We start from the raw sequence: 24479 nt of genomic DNA, 5'->3' as shown, positions 1-24479 counted from the left end.
ACAAACACACACAGCTAGCTCACCCTTTCTCGTTGAGCAGTTGCTCCATCTCAGTGATGTAACACTCATCACAGACTGAAAGGTATTCCATCACCACCTTTGCATCCTTCTTATAAGCTTTGCCAATGGCTCCCTTATTTGCCTCAAACTGAACAACGTTGACTGTTCTGTACAAGGTAGTTAAGGAGTTTGAGATGACAGAAAGCAGGACCTGGTTCTGGTCCTAGTTAAAGCTAATTGCTACACAACGCAAAGAAATCTCTTCCATTACTGGATTAAGGAACTTTACTACAAGAGAGGAAAGGAATAATAAAAAACCTGAAGGGCAGAAGGTCACAAATTTTGAAAGAACACAATTTGTTTTTACAAGTACAGATAGCAGCACAACCATGGTATGACATGGAATAACCTGGGATAGTAATCCTGTTTTCACATTTAAACCATGCGAACAGTCAAATGACTGTGAACAGTGAAAACAGAGCATAGCATTAAGCTAGAAAAAAACTAAGCACAACAGTAAATCCCCTTTGTTGACCTGAGTAAAGTAACCCACAAGCTCAATTCTTTGAAAGTTGCTTCCCAAAGTCATGCTGGTCCATAGCTCTAGGTTTCCCTGTTAAATTTAGAGATCTAACTTAAAATAGAGCTACACCGCTCTCCAAGACATCTCACTGTTAACTCACTTTTTGCTTTAAGAGAATTTGGGTTATTCTGAAAGGATATAGGTTCTTTGAGATGCTTTTCAGCTACAAGAGGAACTTTGGTGGCACGGGCATGGCAGGAGAGGTCATAGCAGGAACGATCAGCACAGCCAACGATCTCAATCCAACCCTAAAAAAACAAAATTGTAAGCTTTCACTAACTCACATTTTTGTTCACTTAACCATCAAATATGTTTATACACCATTAAGCCCTCCTGCTGCTATGACTGTTTTTTCTACATAATTAGCTCTGTTACAGTAAGCAGCCTCACTCACTAGCTGCTCCTTCATTTAAATGATTTCATTCATTTCCAGAGGAAATGATCAGTTATCTAACCAGTGCCTGTGTTCAGAAGCAGGTTTTCCACATGGCTTGGCAGAACACAGAACTGTGCCAACAGCTTGGGGCTGGGACTAGGGCAGATAGTTCCATCGCTCACATGCTATAGGCACCGAGACATCATGCCTTCAGAGTGCTGGTGCTCTGCAAGTATGGAACAGCCAGCAGGCAACCAGCCACATCAGAATGGCCAAAAGCCTGGCTTATGAGACACAGACCATATGCAAGGGAAGTACTTCTTCTGACATTTGGCTAAGTTGGACAGGGCTTGGAGCAACCTGGTCTAGTGGTAATTGTCCCTTCTTGGTAGGGGAGTTAGAACTAGATGATCCTTAAGGTCCCTTCCAACCCAAACTATTCTGTAATTTTATGATTTCAGCAGGTATGGCAAGGAGGAATCTCAAAACACCATTCATGGACATGGAACTGATGAAGCCTTCTAACACTCGCAGCAAACCATCATCTGGATTTTCTAAAAGGCAATCCCGTATAAGAAAAGATACATCCATTCACTCTGTCACATGGACACACAAGCAGCTAGATACTGTGTGGTTTTCCAGTCTGCAGTGATACAGCAGTGTATCAGAAGATAGGAAGAAATCCCTGTGCTTGAAAAATTATGGTGTTCCAGAACATACTGGGGAATTTTTATGCCATTAGGGTCCTGCGGCTAGTTCTCAGGAAACACAAAATACAGGTTTATGTAATTAACTTTATATAATAGGTTTTAAGTTATTCAGAGCAGTTAACTTCTTACTACTCAGTGCTGCACATTGCTATAAACATTTCTGGTCAGAGTTAAGTGACAAACCGAAGCATGAGTTTAACTCATGAGGTGTTTTTCTCTTGCCCCTGGTATTGCTGTCTTCAATTCTGGGTTAGGCTGTATGTTAGGACATACTGCTCTCTGTGTGTTGTCCTGACCCGAGACAAGGCTTGCCAAGTCTATTAGTCATACTTACATACTGTGGCCCACACATGTCCAGCCTTCTTTGGGCTGGCTGGGAAGAGACTGTGAATTTATGGAAGTCAGCTATCTACATTCAGAGGAAACCATTGCTATAGATCTTTTCTCTATGAAGACAGAACACTCATTTGAGCTGCAGGAATTTGTATTCTAGTCTAAGTCTGGTAGAATTTTACTGGCTGCTATTCCTCTATATAGCTGTAATGAAACATCACTAGCAGTAAGTCTGTTCCAGCTCCTCAGAAGAAAGGGGGGTATGTGTGTGTGTGCATGAACAACCCAACAAAAATCTGACACAAAGCCCACCAACCACACAGAACTTCACCCCTAGGTTGTAGAAGATTCTTCCTGCCCATAAATAAGCCTGTCTGAACCACTTGAAGCTTTGACCCATTCCCTGTGTGGGCACCTTTGGGCTGAACATGCTACCATTTTGGCTACCAATCCAGTCAGGACCATGGATGGGGTCACCCATGCAAGGGTCCCTGCGATGTCACAGACTAGCCCCACAGACTTCAGCAAAATCCCTTCAGTCTTCCAACCCTTACTGGAACCAGGCCCCCCAGAGTTCTCTAGGTATTTTCAGAAATCTGCAGGTACCCCAGAACCCTTGGAAAGGCTAACCAGGCAGAAGAACACATGCCACCTATACATATCCTTTTTCTAACTCAGATTTGACCGAAAAAGTAGATTCAGTGCCCTTGAAAAGGGGAATGACTAGCTATCACGCCCTCTAAGACATTTCTTATTGCAAACAAAGCACTCAAAGCATGAACAGCCCTTAAGGACTCAGCAGGAAGATAAAAAATCCTTGGGAATTTTTTCTCCCAGCACCAGCTGTCTGAACTGGCAGGAGTGAACTCTCTTTTCACAGCTTGGAAGTAGGAAAGGAAAAGCAAGCATTCAAGCACGAAGGAATCCATCTTGGAATAACACCTCCAGCAAAACAAATCCTTCTCCACTGCTGTTACAGGGGTTATACTCTTTGGAAAGCACCAGGACTTGGTTTCTTTTAATTCCAGATGAAATTAAACCACTGAAAAGCCCCCAGGCAACTTCAGGCTCCAGCAAAAGAGTCTGAATCAGGGACCTACAAAGAAGTGTGAACAGTTCATGAAATCTGTGCAAGCTCCCTGCAGGGAGCTGACCTGTCCCCCTTGCCCTGGATTCAGGATATTTCCACTGCTGTGTGTTCATACCAACGTGGGACTGGATAGAAACATCAGACTCGCAGCCCCAGCTTTTAAAATCAAGAAATATAACAGAGCCTCTTCCAATACTATCAATAGATCTGACAGGGAGTGCTGCTTGCTGCCTCACTTTATCACTTACATACGACGTTTTGGACTCTGCATCCCAGCAGTCACAGGCATAATGAGCCATTTCATTCTCCATATGCTGTCGGAAGCGCAGCTTCTCAGGGGATACGCCGACCTTTGTAAGGAAGAGGTAGATTCTGCCAATGAAGTAACCCAGAACAGAGTTATTGATCACACCCTGGAAAGGGAAAAAGCAAGAAAAAAAACCCAAACATTAATTCCTACGGAAGCAAAGTCATGGTTTGTTTTACTTCTGCAGACAACCTGACATGTTACAAAGAGAACTTCTTGCCTTTGATAAAGTAATATGTATCCCCTGAAATTATTACATCTTTTCAAATCACCTACTGCCACTGGCAGTTATCTCTAACAGAATAGTAAATTCTTAAGGATTCATCGCTGTCTCTGAAAAATCACCTACTTGAAAATACCCTGCTGTATGTAACGACACAGTCACTGATATTGTGACAGTCTATGGAATTGCAGTTATGACTCAGGACCCCACAACAATTGTACCCTATGGTACAACAGAGGAGTGGTATTCTCTCTTCTGTTACTGCTGGTTTGGTTTTTTGTTTGTTTTGTTCTTTGGGTTTTTTTATTTATTTTTAATCAGTTTTTTTGGGGGGGAATATTCTTTTTGTGTTTTTTATTTGGCGTTTTGGGGGGATGGGGCGGAGAGGGCTGGTAAACCAACTCATTCATAATTTGCATACATGAAGAATCAGATAGTGAAACCCCAACCTGCAAGCCACGTATTGATGGCAGGCAGCAGCTGAGTGTTAGGTTCCCAGCCACTACTGACCTTTTGGCAGAGTATTCCTTACTGTTCTTCTCCCATTAGATAAGTGTGAAGCTTAAACTCTAACCTCTATCCCCTCACCACCTGCAGCCTTTCATTACTGATAACAAGGACTAGGCTTCGGATCATAGTCACTGAATTCACTAAAGAGAACTGGGAGCAAACCCCAGCTGGCACCAACACAACAGTTTGTAATTTAGCCTTCAGAGCAATTTTCAAAACAGCAAGCTCCATGTGCTTGCAAAAAGAGCATTACCTGTTGGACTGCATCTCCCAGCCGCATTAAATGGGCAGACTGCCCGCTGACCTGGGCCTTGGAAGAGTACAGAAGGATGTTGAGATCTGCCACATTCTGAAACTTGGGGTGATTCTTCTCACTGGGATCCACAAAGTGCTCAATTTCTGCCATGGTGAATTCCCTAACAGAAACACAATCTTATGTATTAAATATGTTATATGTTAGCACAGCCGCTCTAAGAAATTATTATGCTTTAGCTTCTCACAAGCAAGTCAGCAAAGACACATGCAAACCCAGAGCCAAGACAATCTATAGACTGGAACATGAACCAGTCTCAACACTGGACTTAAGTTTCATCTTCAAATTCCTAATAAAACTTTCTACAAATTCATCTAGAGATCTCCAGGCCACAGTTATCACCACAGTGATTCACAGCAGGCAACACCACCTTTGGAAACACTTCCAGAAGTTCTCTGGAATTTTTCCAGACTGCTGTGATGCCTGTATTAGAAAGATACATTTCCTATAGGGTCAATGGATACTAATCCACTGATTAATTCAGTAGCCTTAATGCATATCAGAGATGCCCAAAATAGCCCAGATGAGGTGATAATTTCTTGAAGACGATAGTGATTCAGCAATGGTGTACATTCTAGTTTAAGACTTGTCTTTAATATATCTATACTCACACATTGAATCTTGGCCTTCTTGTTTGAAATCACTTTACATTGAATTAGATTGTTATCAAGAACCTTTAAAAAAGCTCTAGGTAATCATTAATTTTAAATCATGGGCATCAGGATGTAATTTGCTATGATAGTATAATAACAGTCTCCAGTAAATGTGCCACAAGCATATAATTTATATTTGACTGCAAATGCATTTCAATGAGAAAAGTTTCCATTTCCAGATGTACAAGAGAGAACAGAACTCTCTGGGAAAATTCCAGAGTTCCCTTAGTGCTAATGATGCCACGGCCTATCAGTGACATTTATGGCACCATATTAATCAATTACCAAGTTTACAGCACATACTGCCTGTGTGAACAGCAGAACCACACTGACCGTGCAGAGGAGTTCTTGTTCCAAATTAGACCGCTGTTCAGAACAGTTCAGTTAAAACACAGACATTATCCTTAACCAGCTGCAACAATCACTTTTATCCTGAGATAAAAAGCTTCTAGGCCATTCTCAATAACCCCGAGCTTTCCTGCTTGACTGATCTTGGGACACAAAGACATGTCAGGTCATCTCATCTCACAACTTGCTCTCTATAAGTTGCAGAACTGCAGAATCTGAAGAACTGAGATAAGGAAATACTGCTGCAAGGTCAATCATGTTTTGATGCCAGGTTTCAGTTTTAAAATAAATCACACAAATGTAATTAAATAAGCAAAGCTGCATGTCCTATTGAGAACAGAGATATCCTTTAATATGATTCATTTACATTATGATGGAAGTCCAATTTTGGTAGTAAAACTGAGTATAATCTAGGTGTTTTTAACACAACAGCTATTTCGGAGACCCTACTTCTCCAGCTTGCACAGAATTCTGTAGTTAAAACCTTAAGTATATGAGTTCATCTGTGAATCCTAAGAGTCACTAGACACATTTTCAGGAGCCTTGTGGGAGATGGCACCAAAGGGAACACTCATGTACAAACACTGGAACAAAATGGAGGTGATACCTGCTCCCAGGTACCCTTCTGCTGAAAGAGGAAATTTGCAGTACCTCACTCTGATAAGGCCGGAGCGGGGTGATATTTCATTTCTGAAGGAGTTTCCAATCTGAGCAGCAGCAAAAGGCAGTTTGCCTTGGTTAAACTCCAGAAGACGTTTGAAGTTAAGGAATATTCCCTGTGCAGTTTCTGGCCTCAGATAGCTGAAAAGGAGATGGGGAAGATTTAAAAATCAGGAAGGAGAAAGGGTCAGGAAAGAGTGAGAAAAACAAAACCACAGCTACTACAAAACCTGAAGATGGTACTTTCGCTTTCAAATCTTTTAACTCCAGACACAAAACAATGAAGTAATAGACTTCAGGGGGAAATAAACAAGTATCAGTTGCAGCTTGAACACAGCATTCCATAGCTGCTCCCACAAGAAAACTGGATGACTTGGCTGCTTCTGAGATGCAAGCACAGAATGCAAAAAGGTGTCTGAATAAAATACAGTGACCTGTGACAAATGCGGATTTTGCAGGAAAATCACAACTGCAGCTCTGCTCCTAAACAGACTGTGAAATGGCTTTAGTGTAAGGCCCTTACAACCCTTACAGTGATTTAAGACTTCCACAGAGAATACTACCTACAGACTATTTCATGTACTACACCGGAGATCACATACTACATGTATCTCAGATGCCATTGAAGAGCACAAGCAAGAATCAGATTCTTCACTCTTCAGGGGAGATTTCTAGTTTAGTTTTGAGACCCCAACTCAAGACAACAGCATCTGCATTCTCACACTAACCACCACTTAGTAAATGATGCTACCACTGGATCACACTGCTAGGTAACTTCATCCTGAAACAGGTATAATGAAGCAGGTTCCCTACAGCCATGAACTCACTGACAATGTCAGACCCACTGTTAACTGTCTCTATGGAAACGACTCCAACCACCAAGGGCACAGCTGTGATCTACACAATCTGGCTGCTTCAAGTATTCTCATGATTCTGCAACAGCTCCTTGTTTCTTTCTCCCACCTTTCACCAAGAGTACAGGGAATGCTAACCCACCAGAAGACTCGGACTGAAAGGCAGGAAAGGCTACTCAAGAAGAAATTTTCTATTTCAGTCCTACTGAGACTTAATTTTTATTCTAAGGGATCTATGAAAAAGGAAAGGTGTGAGTGGCATGAGTACCTACCCAGGCATGTTTCCTCCAGGCCCAATGGAGGTCTTAAACATCAGATTGAAAGAAACAGGAGGGGACAGGTCATTCCCAGTGATAGGTGATTTCACATTGTAGTTCACAAAGAGATCTGCAAGTTCTTGCTGGCCGTAATTGTCCAACTAATATCAAAACACAGGAGAATTATTTTAATTACTGGACAAGATAACAAATTAATTACGTCCTCTTCCTCTTTTGCTTAGCATGATCCACAGCTCTGAATCACCTGCCCAAAATATTCCATTTTAACCTAAATTTTCAAGTTTGAACCAGTAATAGAAGAACACACTGCACATCTGTAAACCCATTTTAGTAAGACATGTCCACGACTCAGTAATACCACAGGAACTCCGAAACCTAGATAGAAATGCAAGCAACAAGCATAACAGTGGGAGTAAAGCAGAAGAAAAGTCATGGGGACTGTATCACCACCCACCAGTAGCTTCTTTTGAACAGTTTCAGCTAAAACATGGGGAGCACTGTGCTGGGAACGAAAAAAAAAAATAGAGCAGTAAGAGCAGAAAGCTGAAATTTCTGCAGGGCTTTGCATTCATTTCTCTTTCAGCTGCTGCATGAAATACAATATTCAAGCTATGTTTTAGAGGTGTTCTGCATTTTAGTTAAATAGAGCAAATCTGCAGCACAGGGCTTCTTAGTGAAAGATTTTCCCATTTGTTCTGAAAACAACTTGGTAATGACTTCGATGCTTTCACAAGCGGGATAATGTCAGCCCATCCCAACAACCCACTTTCCCCTTTTTCTGGAAGATGGGAATCAAGCAGTAGTAGAATCACAGATCTAACTGCAACCTAACCACACCAACAGCCACGGTTTCTGGCATTGTTCTGTGCATTTATGTACTAGCCTTTTTCATAATACATTTAGATGTTGTTTCTAGACTTAATACCATAAAGGACCTATACTGAATAGTACAGCAATGATTTACCACTCAAAGTTAAAATCGAATATGCTGTTTCTAGCACTAATTGTCATAATCTTTCATGTATCAGAGAAAACTCAAGACAGGAGACAAAAGGAGTTTATTAATGGATAGAAACCCCTGAAGGATGGTCAAAGTTCAGTGTTGTAGTGTGGAAAACCTAATGATAGCTACTCAGCAATATGATACACTGAAAAATGTAAGTTGCTCTTTCTGGAAGGAAACATTCTGGAAGCATTTATCCTAGAAGTCATGACGACAAACATTAGAAAAAAAGCAAGACACAAAAAAAAAAAAAAAAAAAAAGGCAAATATCTGTACAGTTGATCAGGAATGTTAGCCTGGAGCACCAGCTATTCTCATGGGTAAACACAGGAAAATCTGTGCGGGGTGCTCAAGACAGAGGGAAAAATCTCAAGTGCTTCAAAGCCAAGACAACTTTAAAACACCGCAATTCACTGCTAAGCTGATTCAGAAGAACCCTGATAAAACTTCTCATCCATCTCTCTTCCTTTGTATTATAATACTGCAGTGAGGGATTTACAAAGGTAAAGGGGGGACTCAGAAGAAACAGGCCTTTTGCCAGGGTGTGAATCTCCAAGGACAGAGGTTCAGCCCTACCAACCCAACATTCAAGAGACAAATATGATAGTGATAACTCTCCAGAACAGCAGAAGGAAGGACATGTGACTACCCAGCAAGTTTTCAGTATTTATTAATGAGCAAGTTTTCAGTATTTAGGAGCATGTACAGCCCAAAATTTCTTTCTGAGGTAAAGACTTCTGAGCACCTTCAGAGACACAGAAGGGACACACTGTCTCTGGACTTGGCGTATTATACTTCCTCTGCTACACACACATCCCTGAAGCATTCACCTCCCCATGCAGGCACCTACCTGTGTTAGAACATTTTCCATTTCTGCCTTTTTCTCTGCTGTGCACTTCTTGTCAGACATAAGCTTTTGCAGGTGAGCTGCAAGCAAGTAACATATGTAGTGAGTTTATACTGCAACCCCATCACTGACCCCAATCTAAAGCCTGACAAATCAGGAAGATCTTCCAGTGTAAGTGTATGTCTACCAGCTGTCACTAGTGTCTGTCAAGGTAATTTCACTCATGTCCTCAGGGCAAGGCTCATCAGCAGTTCACTGTAGGTGTGCCACAAGGAAAACAACAGGTCTTTATCTAGTTTCTTTCCAATACTCCTTCCTCTAAAGCCAAGCATTGGCTCTGTAGTCCCTTTCTCCTTCTTTTCTTTCTATACAGACTGGAAATTAAAAGCAACATCTGATCCTGAGCTAGCAAGGCTAATTTTATCCAAATGCACTCAGAGGCACATACTGAGTTGGTACAGTAAGGTTAGACAGCATCCCACTTTAAAGCACAACATCCTCCATGAGATACAAACACCAAGACTTCCCACTCTCATTTGCAAAACACAGTCAGACTTTTTAGTGGCAGCAGCAGCAGGTGGCTGTTCACCAGTGATGGGCTGCAGATGAGACAGGGGCACTCTTGTTTCTATTGCTGTTCAGTGTGCAAAGCAGTAAGAGGTTAGACGGGCTTCTGGGTTGTTTCGTTTTAATGAAGAAAAAAATTAAACTGAATATTATGAAAGCAGCTTTATGCTAATATGGATTGTTCTACATACTTAAGTTCCAAGGAAAAGGCTAGAAAACTGGAGATCACAACCCACTTAAACCTAGAACAGAACGATCCTGTCACAATGGAGCTGTACAGGAGAAAGTTTTCTAGTAGGTTTCTTACTTCTACAATTCCTTCATGTGGTTTTTCTTTGTTTAACAAATTTTAATCAATAACCAGAAGGAAGTCTTAGGACTTAGCAAACCTAAAGAATGCCTGAAGTCTACTTAGTGTTCCCAAAAGCCAGCTGAATTCTAAGGTATAAGAATGTCAGCAGCTGCCTTGTAACTAACTTCTGCATAGGGAAAGCATGCTCTGCCTCTTTACATCATCATTAAATCATTTATCAATTCTGAACAAAAAGCAATTGAAACTCAAGAAAACCAAGACTAGAACATGGCAGAGAACAAGAACCTTGTTACATAGACAGTACTCAGCTTAAACACAGTGATCTTTTATGGCCTGATAACACAGGATAAAAAGGGACCTATTTTCTAGAGATGCTGTACCTTGCTGAAGACATTACACAACATTTGGGTAGAACTGAGAACTTAAGGGACCATCGGTACGTATGATTAATGAACTACAAACACAAATGTGAAAGACTGGCTACATCAACTGGCCTTTCTTGAGAAAGACACTCTTTTCCTATGTTTGTACCACTGCAAGAAATCCCCAAGCCCACCCAGCCTTGGATGAAAACCAAACCTTTTAAGAGATGATCAGCACGGAAACATTCCCCATTTTTCACATCTTTCACCATGAAGTCAGCAAACTTTTCTACATGGCCAGAAGTCCTAGAAAAGACAACACAAAAAAGGAACATGAAAGCTGCCACTAGAATCTGTAGGTACTGTGTGATGCCAGTGGACGGATCATTATCAAAGAGAAGTCCTGCAATCTGCACACTCAAACCACAGGCTTGCTCTTGTTTCAGATTATAGATTTATATTAAGCAGTACCATCCCACAGAAAATCTGATCTGTGAGAAATATCAATATATCTAAAATCTTCAAATATCTCGTTAAGGTGACTCTTAGTGCCTCTAGAAACTGAAATGTGATTGGAGCAAGACATAGATGCAGTTGTGAGGAGTAACCAGTAATTCAGGTGGATAGATTCCCACTATTTTACACCAGTGATCCATGAAAGCTGCCCATTATGCTGTGACCCATAGAAAGTAATGCAGTTGACTCAGCTCAGGCTGCCTGAAAGCTCCTGACATACTTAACAAACCTGTGGGTAGCGTTAGCTGAGGCACACAGAGGTGAAAGGGTTCAGAGTCTGAACTATGCTCTCACCCTGGAAGACAGTCCCCTACTTGGTCAATAGGCCCTGTACCTCATCTGTGGATAAAAGATGGCTTTAATCCCCAGAACTACAAAGCCTCGTATGGATTCAGAGCTCAATTAACACACTGCATATTGCCAGTCCTCCACAGAGAAGGGAAAGATGGTCAAGCAACCTGGCCACCGCCCTAAATTACAACCAAGGTGTTCCATATTTAGGCAAGTCACCTAATCCTTTTGTCTTCTTGATCTTTCAGAAAGAGGCAATTATTTTAGGTAAGAAAAGAGGTAGTAATTCAATTAGGTATTTCTTACCTAATGGGACTACTAGGTGACATTAAGACATTAGACTTGCGGACACAAGTCCTACTGTCCTCCCTGATTTATGGAACAACAGCTTCGCACACTGACCTGTGCACTGCAATCTAATTATTTTGCACTGCAACAAGGCATGAAATTGGGTGACCCAGCCACAAAATCCCTGTGGGTATTTTACAGAAGACTGTAAAAATCAACTATGACCAGAAATTACATGCTGCAGAACAAAAGACTCATATTTACTTCAGAACCGGCTCTGGCGTGAGCATGGTACAGTCAATCTCCAGGATTTGCTCTTCCTGAATAAAGTGCTGTCTCCATGCTTGGATGATGTTGTTCTTCAAAGCACACCCAACAGGCCCAAAGTCATACAAACCACTGACACCTGCAGAGAGAAAAAGGTGAAAAAAAAATTAAAAAAATGTGGTAGGTGCAAGACTGCATGAACCAATATTGTTTGGAGGAAATGTCCTCCCTTTTCAGCATCTCCATCAGCTGCTTTAAGGCTGAGGTCATTTTCTGAGCATGAAGCATCAGCTTCCCTTAACTCATGACATAAAGGCTGTAAGTAAACTCTGTGAAGCACCTAGACAGACACTGCCTTACTGAGTAACCAATACAGTTCAGCTGAAGAGCACACTGGGGCATCAGAGGGTGACAGAAGCTGAAACTATTAAGTATCTCCAATAAACAACTCTAAAAGCCACACTTCATCCACCAATGGACTTTGTTTTGTGGTGAGTTTTGTGGGAGCAATCTATCTGAAGGAGGAATCAGAATAATAAAAAAAGATAACACATGGGCTAAAGCAGTATGTTATTGTCAGTAATAACACATATCTGCCAATCACCAATTTAGGCACAAAGATGAAAAAAAAAAGAAAAATCCAACAAAACAACTCAGAGTTTTTATTTCAGCATCTTGGGTAAAAAAGCAGTAACCACACAGGCATTGTGCTGCACTCCTGAGATGCCCAAATCAGCATGTGAGGAGGTTTAAGAGCCATGTGTGGTCACCTGCACCACAAAATTCACTAAGGTAACAGGTTCTAAGCAGTTTTGAGCATTACTGTGCCAAGAGAAACTCAGATAGAGATAGAATGGTCACAAGGGTATTAGCTGATCACCCCCGTAAATGCCAAAACACTCTACCCTTTTGCAAAGAAACCTTCTTCTGCAATGTAATGAATGGAACATGCATCCTGAAGTCCTCTCATTTACATTCAGAAAGCAAAAGACAAAATTTGAACTCCCTTCCCACTGAAACACTTTAGGAAGGGAGAACTTTTGAAGAGCCTACAGACACAAGCAGGAAAGTTTGACGCCAACTTAAAAAAAAAAAGCCAAAAACACTTTTATGTTGCATTAGTATAACATTGCAAGAGTACAGCATTTCACACAGCTAGAAGGATAAGAACATTAGCCTAAAGGGATTAAAACGTAAATTTCTTCAAAGCCATACCTCCATAAATAGAAAAGGCTTGATCATAGAAAAACCTCCTTTTCAGAGTGTCTTCCATTTTAACTCTGTCCACAATGTCATCTTTGGGCTGTAAGGCCAGCTCCTGTAATTGAAGCAAACCGAAAGCAGTTAATAGCTCCCAATTATGGCAGGAGCAGAAATCCTCCCTATTCATCACTGTAAGTCAAAAGTCTGCAAAGACCATTCTGAAACAAAAGTATCCCGCCAACATGCTCATTTTTCCAAAGAGCATGAGATTCCAAAGCAGTCACACTGAGATTCAAGCACTCAATAAAGAACATTATTGTCTGAATACAGCATTTTAGACACTTGAGGTGGACTCATCTGCCCTAACTTTCAGATGACTAAGCCTGAGCTAGTTATCCTCAGCTTTTCTTACAATCATGGAAAAGAAATGCCAATTTCCAAAGCAATTCTTCTGACCTATTTCCCTCTCCTGACTATAAAAACAGCTTGAAGTGACTAGACTACAAACACCTAACTCTTGGCATATATGAAGCTTTCAATAAAGTGTTACTTCCATGAAAGAATTCTGACAATGAAGATTATAAACATCATCCCTGAACTCTCCAAAGTTGCATATTTAGTTATTTGCACAAAGAATACCTATTCGCAAAATGCAGGCTTTCACAAATACGGCCCCTGCACTCAGAAAATTTAGTCAAAGAGTGTTTAAATGCCCTGATCAGATTCTGTGAAAGTGTTTTACAGCAGACCCACTATTTTACCTGAAAAACTTTGATTTCTGCAACCAACTCTGTTAATGAACTCAAAGAAAGCTTTTCTTCATGAAATATGTTTTGATAATTAAAGCAGGGTTAGGCCCAGAAGTTCAGGAAATTAATTCAGATCCTTGTGGCTAACAGTATCATTTTGAACAGTGTTCTGGTAACACAAAGTACTGCACAGCCAATAATTTCAAACTTTTCTTTTTTTTAGCACCTGCAAAGACATATAAACATAGTCTGATTTTAAAAGCACTGAACCTCTGCTGCTGCCATAACTTTGCATAAGCCAAGGCATAACTGCACGAGAGACAGAAAGAGTCAGAGAGCCCACATGACAGCAAACACTAGAACAGTACTTTTAAAGCATGGAGAGTGAATCTATTTGGCACGCTCTGCCTAAAAACACAGAACCACATTTCACAATGACCAGAGTCCCTTAACAGAAACAATGGCTTTTGCCCAGAGATGGACCAAAGGAGAACAGTGACACAAGCCAATTCTGAACTGGCAAGGAGAAATGGCCAGCAGCGCAGGAGTAAACCGGAGCAGGTACAGAATTCTGTAGAGCTCCTCTTCTATTACCTAAAAGAGAATAGTTAAACTGGCAGAGAAGTCAAGATACAGTCTCTTCCACCTGGCATACGTTCATTAACATAAATATATTAACAAATATAAGGCAGAAAAGTGACTGTGTTTGGCTTCAAGGAGGATAAAGACCTTGCATAGGAGAAGAATCATCTGCTGATTTATGATACGGTTTGAGGACATAAAGCTGAGGAATTTTAAATACTCAACTGCTCTGCCCTGTTTAAAGCTTCAAATTCAGAACCACTCTATCTTTAGGTGGGAATCACAGGACTTGAAAACTGTACCAGCAGCTGTTAAAGCTAAAGAGCAATTCACACTGCTGCCTTCTGCAAACGTGCAAGTGACTGCGAGGCATTGTTGGAAACACCATCACACCATCAAGACGGAAAGACTACATTGGAGCACTGCATTCACAAGGGCAGATGCTGAGTTTGCAAGGTCATTCTTGTATAGACTGGGATACAGCCCACACAAATTGTGTAACTGGTAAGCATGTCTCTACTCTGCATCTTACAGGCACTCTTCCAACAGAAAAGTGGGACTCTCAGGGATACCATAGCTCCTAACCTGCCTTGCTACATGTCTCTATGTCAAGTTTCAAGGGCTAGGAAACAGAATTGGGAAAACATTTATACATTACTTACTCCAGGACAACCTGGCTATCAATACAGGGTTCATGCAATGGTTTCAAAGCATAGTTCTATGCTAAATACTAAGTAAAAAAGATATCTTTTTACTTGGATTAAATGTATGCAAACAGATAGCTATAATACCAGACCTGACAGAGAATGCTACCTGTTTGCCTCACCTGACTCTGTAGAACAAACAGGGTCAACAATTTGGGTATACTCATGTTCTCACAGTAAGTTAGTTGAAAGCAGAGGTGCATTTATTGATTTATTTATATGTTGTTAAGACTATGGCCAAATTACAATCTTTATATGGAATACAAACTAGAAAGAACCTCACAGTTTCCTGAGTGAATCTGCACACCTGACTGTTTTTAAGCTTCAGGTATTTCTTTTTGTTATTTTAGCTTGAGAAGGGGAGGGAAGCTTGCAGAACAAGGAGGTATATTTTCACTTCCTTACTGATCTAGAAATAAAAACCTGGAATCCCATCATTCCATTTGCAGAAAGACTTTTCAGAGCCCAAACTGCCTCTAAAAAAAGGGGCACAATTTCAATACATCCCTTTCTTTAAGGCTGAGAAAAAACACAGGCTACTTGAAACATCTCCAAAACTTTGTTTAAACCGTAGCAAAGAAATGGTTTCTAAGGAAATATATTCTATGCCACTCCGGGAATTTCAATGCTGCACGAAAGATCTGAATATGAGACTCACTATCACGAACAGCATGTCCTCTCACTGTACACAAAAAAATCTATACAGTAAACAAAGATCAGTGCCATATAGACTGAATTTCAACTTCGAATATGAACCACCTGAACCCATATTTATTTATTTGCTTACTGTGCTTTAATGCCAACAGACAGTAGCATAACAGATGAAACTGCCACTAGTTGGAAAATGCAAACTATTTCAGAAGTTATTCAAACAGTCCACCCTGCTGTGACTGTTTAGCCGAAATCAATACTATAAAAAAGCATGAAGTAGAGATTTCAAGGCTTTTCAGACAAATCTGTAGAACTCAAATTTAATTTCCAGACTCACCTTTGCTTCTAGGACCCTCTTCCGAGCTTTGAGCTCTGCTACAGCTTTGTCTATATCCACCTGGGGAGCTTTCTCTTCCTTCAGTTTCCGTACCAACTCTCCCTAGAAAAAAGAAGAAAAAGCATATGACACAGATTCTTTCTTTGACCACCACAAACAAGAGCTCTCCTCCTTTCAGCTCCTTCAGCAATCCAAAGGGAAGGCTTTGTCCTGCCTCCCCACTCTCCACAGAGGTCTCAAAAGGCTGCTTCAATTGGTAGAAGTGAGACACACGCATTTTAGTGTTGGAACAAGACATCATTAGAGAAATTCAACCCCCACACACTATTGTTAAATCCCAGACCTGTTATTAAATCTCAGTGTGCAAATACACTCCTGTATGTAACACTTCACATCAGATTTCCACAAATCCTAGTTTTCTATCTTTGAGGATGCACTAAGTGGATTCTCAGTTAACACAGGCCTTGTGATGCTCTTCTCAGTAATAAAGCTAGTCTTCTTTCTACCCCTTTTCTTCTAAGTTTATGACTATTTTAGACTTCTTTTTCTCTATCATATCCGTTCAAAATTAGACAATTTTTTAGAAGGAGGTCTCACAGAAGACAGCCATTTTCAGCTTAAGTGAAAAAAGCACTGCATTACCTGTAAAAACATTAGCTCTTAAAACTCACCCAGTAACGTTCAGAAAGAATGGAGTGTGTGTGGGGGGGGAAATAAGATCAAAAAAACCCACCAAAAAAAACCCAAAGCCTAAATTTTTCAGAGTAGCAAAACCTTACAGTGGGCTTACATAGAGGTCTTAACCTCAGACAAACCACCATCACCATCACCTTGTCATGTTTCCACAAAGGTCTCTTTCCCTGTGGGGACAATTCTCCCCTTTCATGCCAGCAAGGTAATGCTCAACCCTAAACACCCAACAGCATGCTCCGCTGAGCATGATCCTCAGCAGTCATGCCCAGCTTGCTCTTGGAGATAAATTAATTAAAAGTCTTCCTTTGAGCCCACTCTTCTTCAGTCAAACCCAAGGTCTATCTTCAATTATTGAGAAAGACAAAGGAGCTGACCAAGGAAGAAAAGGCACAGAGATGTCAATGCCCTCTCAAGCGGTATATTCTAAGAAAGGGATGCTCCAAGTTCAGCATTTTTCTTTCATCCTACACTTGTCTATTAAACAAAAACAAAGCCAAAAAGAAAAAAAAAAGGAAAGAAAAAGAAAGAAACCCCCTCCCCCAAAACAATCCAAACATATTGCAACATTTCCACTATACCGGCTTCTGCATATATTCTGAGCTTTTCTGACATTAATATTACAGGCACTGAGAAACCAAAGAGAAGAGAATGCACAGACTGCCATTCAGTAATCAGATCAGAAGAGCTAAAAGACCTTCAGAGACTAAGGAACTCAAACGCTAATTTTATTAATAAAAGGAGGAAATCTCAAAAGACTGCATTAAAACACACACAATGTAAAGAAAGAAAAATAAGAAACCTGTCAGGCTCCCTAACCCCGCTGGCTACAAGAATAAACCAAATCTGCTGTTTCCTTCCTGTTAACTAGTTATACCAAAATGTGAAACTTTCACTGTCAGGCTGAGGACTTCAACTGCCATTCCCGGGTAACGTGGCAGAGGGAGGGATCTGATCTGTTTTCTTTTTTTTTTTTTTTTCCCTCTTTTAAAGTAGTAAGTCCAAATTGCCTTTGTTGAGCAAGGGGGTCAGCTGTGGAAAAACATCAAGGCAGTAAGCAGCAAAGCAGTAACTGCTGACTCAACAGATCTAGCACCCTGCTCATTGCTGAGCATCTAAAAGCAGCATGCAGCAACTCTTTGTCCTGATCTAGAAGAGTGCTCAGACACACACAAGGAGAAAAAAAAAAATAAATCAGAACTGCAGCAAATAATGATGTTTGCTGACAGGACTCAGTCTAATTAAAGCTACAGTCTTGAGCCCAACCCAGAGGAGGAGTGCACAGCAGCACTCGATGTGGCAAATTTTGCTGCAGCTTTGTCCCATACACCAGTAAAGCAGAGAGGGATCCACCCCTGGATCACGGCAGCTTATTGCATCAGGCACTGCTGCAGGAAGATACGCCGCTCACTCCATAGGTTAAGAGTCCCTGAGGTTTAATTAAATATGCCTCTCCATGAGCTGATAGCCAGGGTCACCTGCATCATAAAGTATCAACTACCCCAATCTTCATTACTCCCTCCGTTTCCTCTTGTGCAAATATCTCAGTGAATTGCTGCTGTCAGCTGTAAGACACAATATCCGTGGTCTCAGCTATTCAAATTTACCCACAAACCTTTCCCTGCTACCTCACACTACTCTTTCAATCCCAAAGGCAGCCTGAAAGATGGGGTACACTGGTACTTTAAAGGCAAATGACAGCATCCAAGATACAGGATTTTAAAATAAATTGGCTACTTCTAGAGATCATAATTTTATTTACAGGCCCTCTTGCCAAGGCATTATGCTGTACAATGATTCATAAAAAAAAACTCATTGAAGAACTGGTATAATTAGAGAGCCATAAATCTACTCATTTAATGAGAAAACACATGCACAAAGCTATGAATACATGGGACACACACAGCTATTTGTGCAGCTAAGCAGAAGACTATGGATTCAGCCACTTAAAGGAGATACGTGGGGAACCCACACGCACAGGTCTTACTGCTAAAGCAGGGAGGAGAACTCCCACATTCTGTGAGCAAGCTCCACTGCCATTAGCCCCACAGCAAGGGTACCAAGATCAAGATTTGCTTAGGAAGTAAAGACAACCAAATCCTTCTCAGGTAAGAAGGAAGCTAAAGATAATAGTGAAGGAGATGGGAAAATAATGGGATGCAGCCCCAGCTAATAGGAGACAGGTACATATCTAGACAAGTAAGAATGATGCAATGGCAAATGTGCAAATCAAATACTATCCCTTACTGCATGAGGCAAACATGTAGCTCTAAAGAATACCGTTTAGCTCCAAAACCCAGCAAAAACTCAGCTCTAAAAGGAAGTCACTGTGTGACCCTATGGGATGATAAACCCTATGCAGGCTGTTTTCTGAAGAAGACATGAAGAGCCAGATACGGGGTCCTAAGAGCATGGCAAAGTCAGCCCAAGCTCACGCACAGAAGGAAGACGCATCAAGCCCGGGAGAGGAATGCCAGGTAGACTGACGCACAGATCCAGTTCTGCAGGACAGCTCTAACACCCTACATCACCACGGGGAGGGGAAAGGGCAGTCCAAGGGAAACCCACACACGCTCTCGTTGCCAGCCCACTCCCCTGTGACAGAGCAAGACCCACCCGAAGGGAGACACTTGCACACCCGAGGGCCAGAAGCCATTGGCAGATCCACAGTGACCCCTCTACTCAAGGCTAGAGCCCAGAGGGCACCGCAGTACGCCAGGGCGCGCAACTCGAGGGTCGAAAACCCGTCTCCGTGGGGCTGAGGGGCAACACCGCGTTCACTCCACAGGGAGGGCAAACCCACCCCACGCAAGCCGGCATGACTCTAAGGTGGGACGTTTCCCCACAGACCCGAGCCGAGACACCGGCCAGCCGCAGTGGGGCCGGAGCTCTGGGCGGGTCTGTCACATACCCGGCCCCTCAGGGAGAACCAGGAACCCCCCCCGCTTCAGGCCGGTCCTCCCGGGCGGGTGTCCATCCATCGGACGGGTGTCCATCCATCAGGCGGGCTCCCTCGGGTGGGTGTCCCCACCTCAGGCAGGTCCCCCTGGGCGAGCGTTCCCCCCTCAGGCGGGTCCTCCCCGCCGGCTGTCCCGTCTCCAACCCCGGCAGCCGTCAGCCGCCACCCGCAGCAGCGGGACTCCCCTCAGCCGCGTTCCCCCGAGGTCAGCGGGGCCAAGGCGGGTTACCTGGTGCCGCACCGCCTGCCGCAGGGGCGCGAGGAGCGCCTCGGCTTGCGGACCGTCCATGGGGGTCGCGGCCGGGGCGTGCCGGGAGCGAAGCGGGGCGGCAGCAGCGGGCGGGCAGGCGATGCGGCGCAGGAGGCGCAGCAGGGCGGGCAGGACGCTACGGGGCGGCAGCGGCATGGAGAGGCGCGGCACGCCGCCCTGCCCCCCGCCGCATGATGAAATCCCGCCCGGCGTAAAGCCGGCCCGCGCACCGCCGCCGCACTTTCAGCACGGCCAGCAGCAGCCGCCGGCGGCAGCGACAGCCCGCCGCAGATTCGGCACGGCACTGCGCAGCGCAGCGCGGCACAGTACAGCACAGCACAGTGCAGTGCAATGCGGTGCAGTGCGGCCGGCGGGCCGGCAGGGGGCGCGCGGGAACGCCCGCGTCGCGCACGCAGCGCTCCAGGACCGGGTTGCTCATGCGCGGAAACACCGACCCCATACACCCCCCTGCGCGGCGTGTCGCGGGGTTGGGGTACTGCTCCTTACCGCCTCCTGCGGTAGCAGTTGTCCGTGGGGGGACGTACCCGGCCCTAGACCCCCCACCATCAGCACCACACGAAAGCTCTGCAGGGCCCCATCGCCTACCCAGGCCACCTCACCCGCCTGGTGTACCCTTGTGCAGGAGCCGGGTCCCCGGCACATGCCCCCGCCGCAGGGTAGGGAAGCACTGGGCACCGGGTGTTATTCTTTCAATCTGCTGCAGCCGTTGAGCTGCAAAGTCTTTGTAGGTTTTGGGCTTGGCTGTGTTTTGGTTTGCACTGATCCGTAGTCTTTCCATAGACAGGCACCACCCGCGGACTGGGTACTGGGCAGCAGGCAGGAGGCCAAGACCTGCTTTCCCCTGCAGGCACGAGTGTGGTGGGTCTTCATGGGTGGAAGGAAATCCTTGTAAGCAGAAAAGAGCCCCAGTGAGCACCAGTGCCACACAGAATCATAAAATCATAGAATGGTTTGGGTTGGAAAGGACCTTAAGATACCCAGTTCCAACCCCCTGCCATTGACAAGGACACCTTCCACGAGACAAGGTTGTTCAAAGCTCTGTCCAACCTGGCCTTCAACACTGCCAGCGATGGCGCAGCAACAACTTCCTTGGACAGCCTGTGTCAGTGCTTCACCACTCTTACAGTAAAGAATTTCTTACTTATACCCAGCCTAAATCTCCCATTTTAGTTTGAACCCATTACCCCTTGTCCTATCGCTACAGTCCCTAATGAATAGTCCCTCCTCAGCATCCATAGCCCCCCTTCAGGTACTGGAAGGCTGCTATTAGGTCCCCACGCAGCCTTCTCTTCTCCAGGCTGAACAGCCCCAACTTCCTCAGCCTGTCTTCATATGGGAGGTGCTCCAGTCCCCTGATCATCCTTGTGGCCCTCCTCTGGACTTGTTCCAGCAGTTCCATGTCCTTTTTATGTTGAGGTCACCAGAACTGTAGACAGTACTCCCAAGTGGGATCTCGTGAGAGATCTCAGAGGGGCAGGATCACCTTCAACCTGCTGGTCATGCTCCTTTTTATGTAGCCAAGGATACAGTTGGCTTTCTGGGCTGCAAGTGCACACTGCTGGCTCATGTTAAGTTTCTCATTGACCAACACCCACACGTCCTTCTTCTCAGGGCTGCCCTGAATCTCTCCTCTGCCCAGTCTGTAACTGTGAACATGAGAACACCCCATCCCTGGGAAATAAAGCCTTCCAAGAAGGAGAATCCAAACACTGGTTCCATAAAACAAAATTTAGGGCAAATTAAATAATAAAAAAGAATTTTCCACACATGTTTTTCCTGCTGCCCCCAACCTCCTCCTCATTTCCCTTTCGCCTGGGGCCAGGAGCGTCAGCACTGCTGCAATGTTGGCTAATTGGAGTATTCAGGCTGCTATTTTGTACCTGTCTGTTTATTTGAGAGACAGCCTCAACCTCGTAATGAGCGCAGCTGAATATTTATCTGCTTGTTCTGAATGGTATATTTGTATTTCAAATGCTTAACTGTTATTTTTATTTAGCTGCAAATTGCTGTTTTTATTTCACTGGCGTACCTACTTGGAAAGCGCTTTAGCATGAGGTTAATGCTGAGCTTTTCTCTAGTCCTGATTATTATTTTCTTTAATTAAACCAGTACTGATAGAGCATAAGGGCTCTGCAGCCTCCTTCCAGCTTGTCATGGCGACCTCAGATGTGAAAACAGTAGAATCAGCCCCAGAAAAAAATCACTCGTGGACAAATGAGGAGAGGGCAAACTTGCTGCGGACATGGAGGAAACATGGAAGGAAACGTGGGCAGAACCCGGGGAAATGGGAAGCCCCAGTGACCAGGAGCATCTCAGTTCTCCTGTACTGAACCTGAAGAATCAGGTAGCAGCACATCTCAAAAATGCCCTTTTTACCCCCTCCTAAATTTCCTTCTGTACTTGGTGCCAAGCACACTTGGTCCCCAGGGCAGCACCTTGCTGCCTTCCATCAGGAGGACGGACACGGGCCAGGCTAGTGCTTTGAGCCTTTTTTCCTCAGTAAAATGCCTTGCACCCCTTACTGATCCCAGCAACATCTCTCCTTGCAAATGAAACATGCCTGGCACTGGTTCCCAGCACTGTGGCTGGCTGGTACAGGACAGCCTCAACACAAAGGCCAAAAAGACGTTCTCCCTGCCTGTTCCATCTCGCTGGGAGGGCAGCTCTTTCCTCAGAGGACTTTATAAAGCATCTGGCTGAGAGCACCTATGGAGCAAGACCAAGATGTAAGACCTGTCCTTTTGAATAAATCCTTCATGACACATTTGATTGCCTGTGCTCTGGGCTTGCACAAGGATTGGTCTGTGCAGTCAACTTGAACTTTAAAAGTCATGTAGTGTTGTTTTTTTAGATAAAGGAACAAAGGAATAGAAGAAAAGAAAAATGAGGTGGACACATTTCCTGAGCAAGGTTAGAGGAGGGTGGATAGGGAGTGCAGTAGGAAATCCTGACTGCCTCTTTTGCCATGGTACTGCTTGAGACTGATGGCATGATTTAGGGTCCATGGTCCCAAGGCATACAGATGGATCCTTGCTAGGTTGAGCAGGAAGGGAAGAAAAATAGGCAGTGTTTTGCACCAAACCATAGCTGCCAATGAGAGGCTGTGAGCAAACTCGACCCCCAGAACTGGGGCACGCCCAGGGTTGGCTGGACCCCATCTCCAAGCTGATTTCAGATGTGTAGGGCTGAATATTTCTGGGAATTATCAAGAAGCTACTATCAGAGCTAAAAATAAAGCTTTATATCAGTGTGGAGCTGCTTGGGCAGGCCTCGTGTATCCAGGGCTGACAGAGGGTCTGCGGACTGGGGCGCAGTCCTGGAGTGCCACCAGACTGCTCACACTCACTCCAGTGCAGAGGCTCTGATGCTGCAGAGAGCCTTGTGCTTTGTGCTGGTTTGCAAGGAGGACCCAGCACTGGCTTCATTTTTAGCACCCTGGTAACCACCAGCACTCCTGGGCACACCATTGCCACTGGTTAACATCTCACAACTGCCCAGAGCCAGCTTTTCCGCTCCTTTTAAATCGGATTCCAGCTCTGTGGCTTTTTGCATTTGATAAGCACCTTGAGGGGGCTTGTTTGAGGATGCCCATGTTGGGTCTGTGATGTGCAGCCCCCCATGAGGACTCCCCACAGGGCTGTGGGGGAGGATGGGATCTTTGGCCTCTGAAAAGCCATCTCCATTTCCTTCTCTGGGTATGAGGCTATGGTGTGGGGATGAATCCTAGAATGATTTGGGTGGGAAGGGACCTCAAAGCTCATCTAGTTGCAACATTCTGCCATGGGCAGGGACACCTTCCACTAGCCCAGGTTGCTCCAGGCCCTTTCCAACCTGGCCTTGAACACTGCCAAGGATGGGGCAGCCACAGCTTCTCTGGGCAACCTGTGGGCAACAGGAAAGAGTTTCTCCCTAATATCTAAATCTCTCCTTTCCAGTTTAAAGCCATTCCCTCTTGTCCTATCCCTCCCTCTTCTCCAAGCTGAACAACCCCAACTCTCTCAACCTGTCTTCATAGAACATGAAAAGTGACAGGTCAGCCTGTAACACAGGGGATCCCCCAGCACAACCGGGGTTGGATTTATTGCATAAGGGAATTTGCAGGAAGAGGGAAAGGAAGGGTGGGGTGTGTTCAGGCATCCCCTCCTTCAGCTTGCAGACTCCTGGTGCACAGAGATGTACAAGCACCCCCTGAAAGTTCTGCGCTGTGTTATGGAGATATGAGGCCACCGAAGGGAGAACAGAAATGTGGCTGTGTCCCCCTGCTCCCCCTCTCTGGGTCCCCATCGGAGACAGCAGCAGCGGCGGAGCAGCGAGGACACAAAATGGGAGGCAGAAGAGACGCTGTGGGAGATGGAAAGGGATGGAGAGGAGGGGGGAGCCCTGCTCCGGCCACGCGGACTTGTTTTAACGGAGGGAAAGGAGGAAAAAATCCCTCGCAGGGGTGTAGGGAGGCAGAAAGGAGCCGTGCAAGAGGGTGGGGAGCTCGTCAGTCTGCAAAGCCATTTCTGCTCCACCGCACTTACGTCTCGGTGTACTTCCCTGGCAGATGCACAAGACCCCGCTGGCACGAACCCCTCCGAGCCCCCGCAGAACAAAACCCGCTCTCCCTGCGTGCGGAGGGAGAGGGGGTTTTTGCTCGGC

General features: G+C 44.4%; 1 protein-coding gene across 1 annotated transcript in view; it reads right to left on the bottom strand.

The window, feature by feature from the left end:
* Positions 1-20042, bottom strand: part of GARS1 (glycyl-tRNA synthetase 1) — a 28598-nt gene extending 8556 nt beyond the window's left edge. Inside the window, exons 1-12 of the mRNA XM_065666899.1 lie at positions 19797-20042; positions 15919-16020; positions 12908-13010; positions 11690-11831; positions 10548-10636; positions 9092-9168; positions 7233-7378; positions 6098-6247; positions 4386-4548; positions 3341-3505; positions 719-831; positions 24-164 (exon numbers count right to left, since the gene is read on the bottom strand). Of these exons, the coding sequence (XP_065522971.1) occupies positions 24-164; positions 719-831; positions 3341-3505; positions 4386-4548; positions 6098-6247; positions 7233-7378; positions 9092-9168; positions 10548-10636; positions 11690-11831; positions 12908-13010; positions 15919-16020; positions 19797-19973 (1568 nt within the window). The 5' untranslated portion in view covers positions 19974-20042. The remainder of the gene's footprint in view (positions 1-23; positions 165-718; positions 832-3340; positions 3506-4385; positions 4549-6097; positions 6248-7232; positions 7379-9091; positions 9169-10547; positions 10637-11689; positions 11832-12907; positions 13011-15918; positions 16021-19796) is intronic.
* Positions 20043-24479: the final 4437 nt, after the last annotated feature.

The sequence above is a fragment of the Lathamus discolor genome, chromosome 2, assembly GCF_037157495.1.
Source record: "Lathamus discolor isolate bLatDis1 chromosome 2, bLatDis1.hap1, whole genome shotgun sequence".
In the NCBI taxonomy this organism is placed as follows: Eukaryota; Metazoa; Chordata; class Aves; order Psittaciformes; family Psittacidae; genus Lathamus; species Lathamus discolor.
This window is presented reverse-complemented; position numbering and strand designations above follow the sequence as displayed.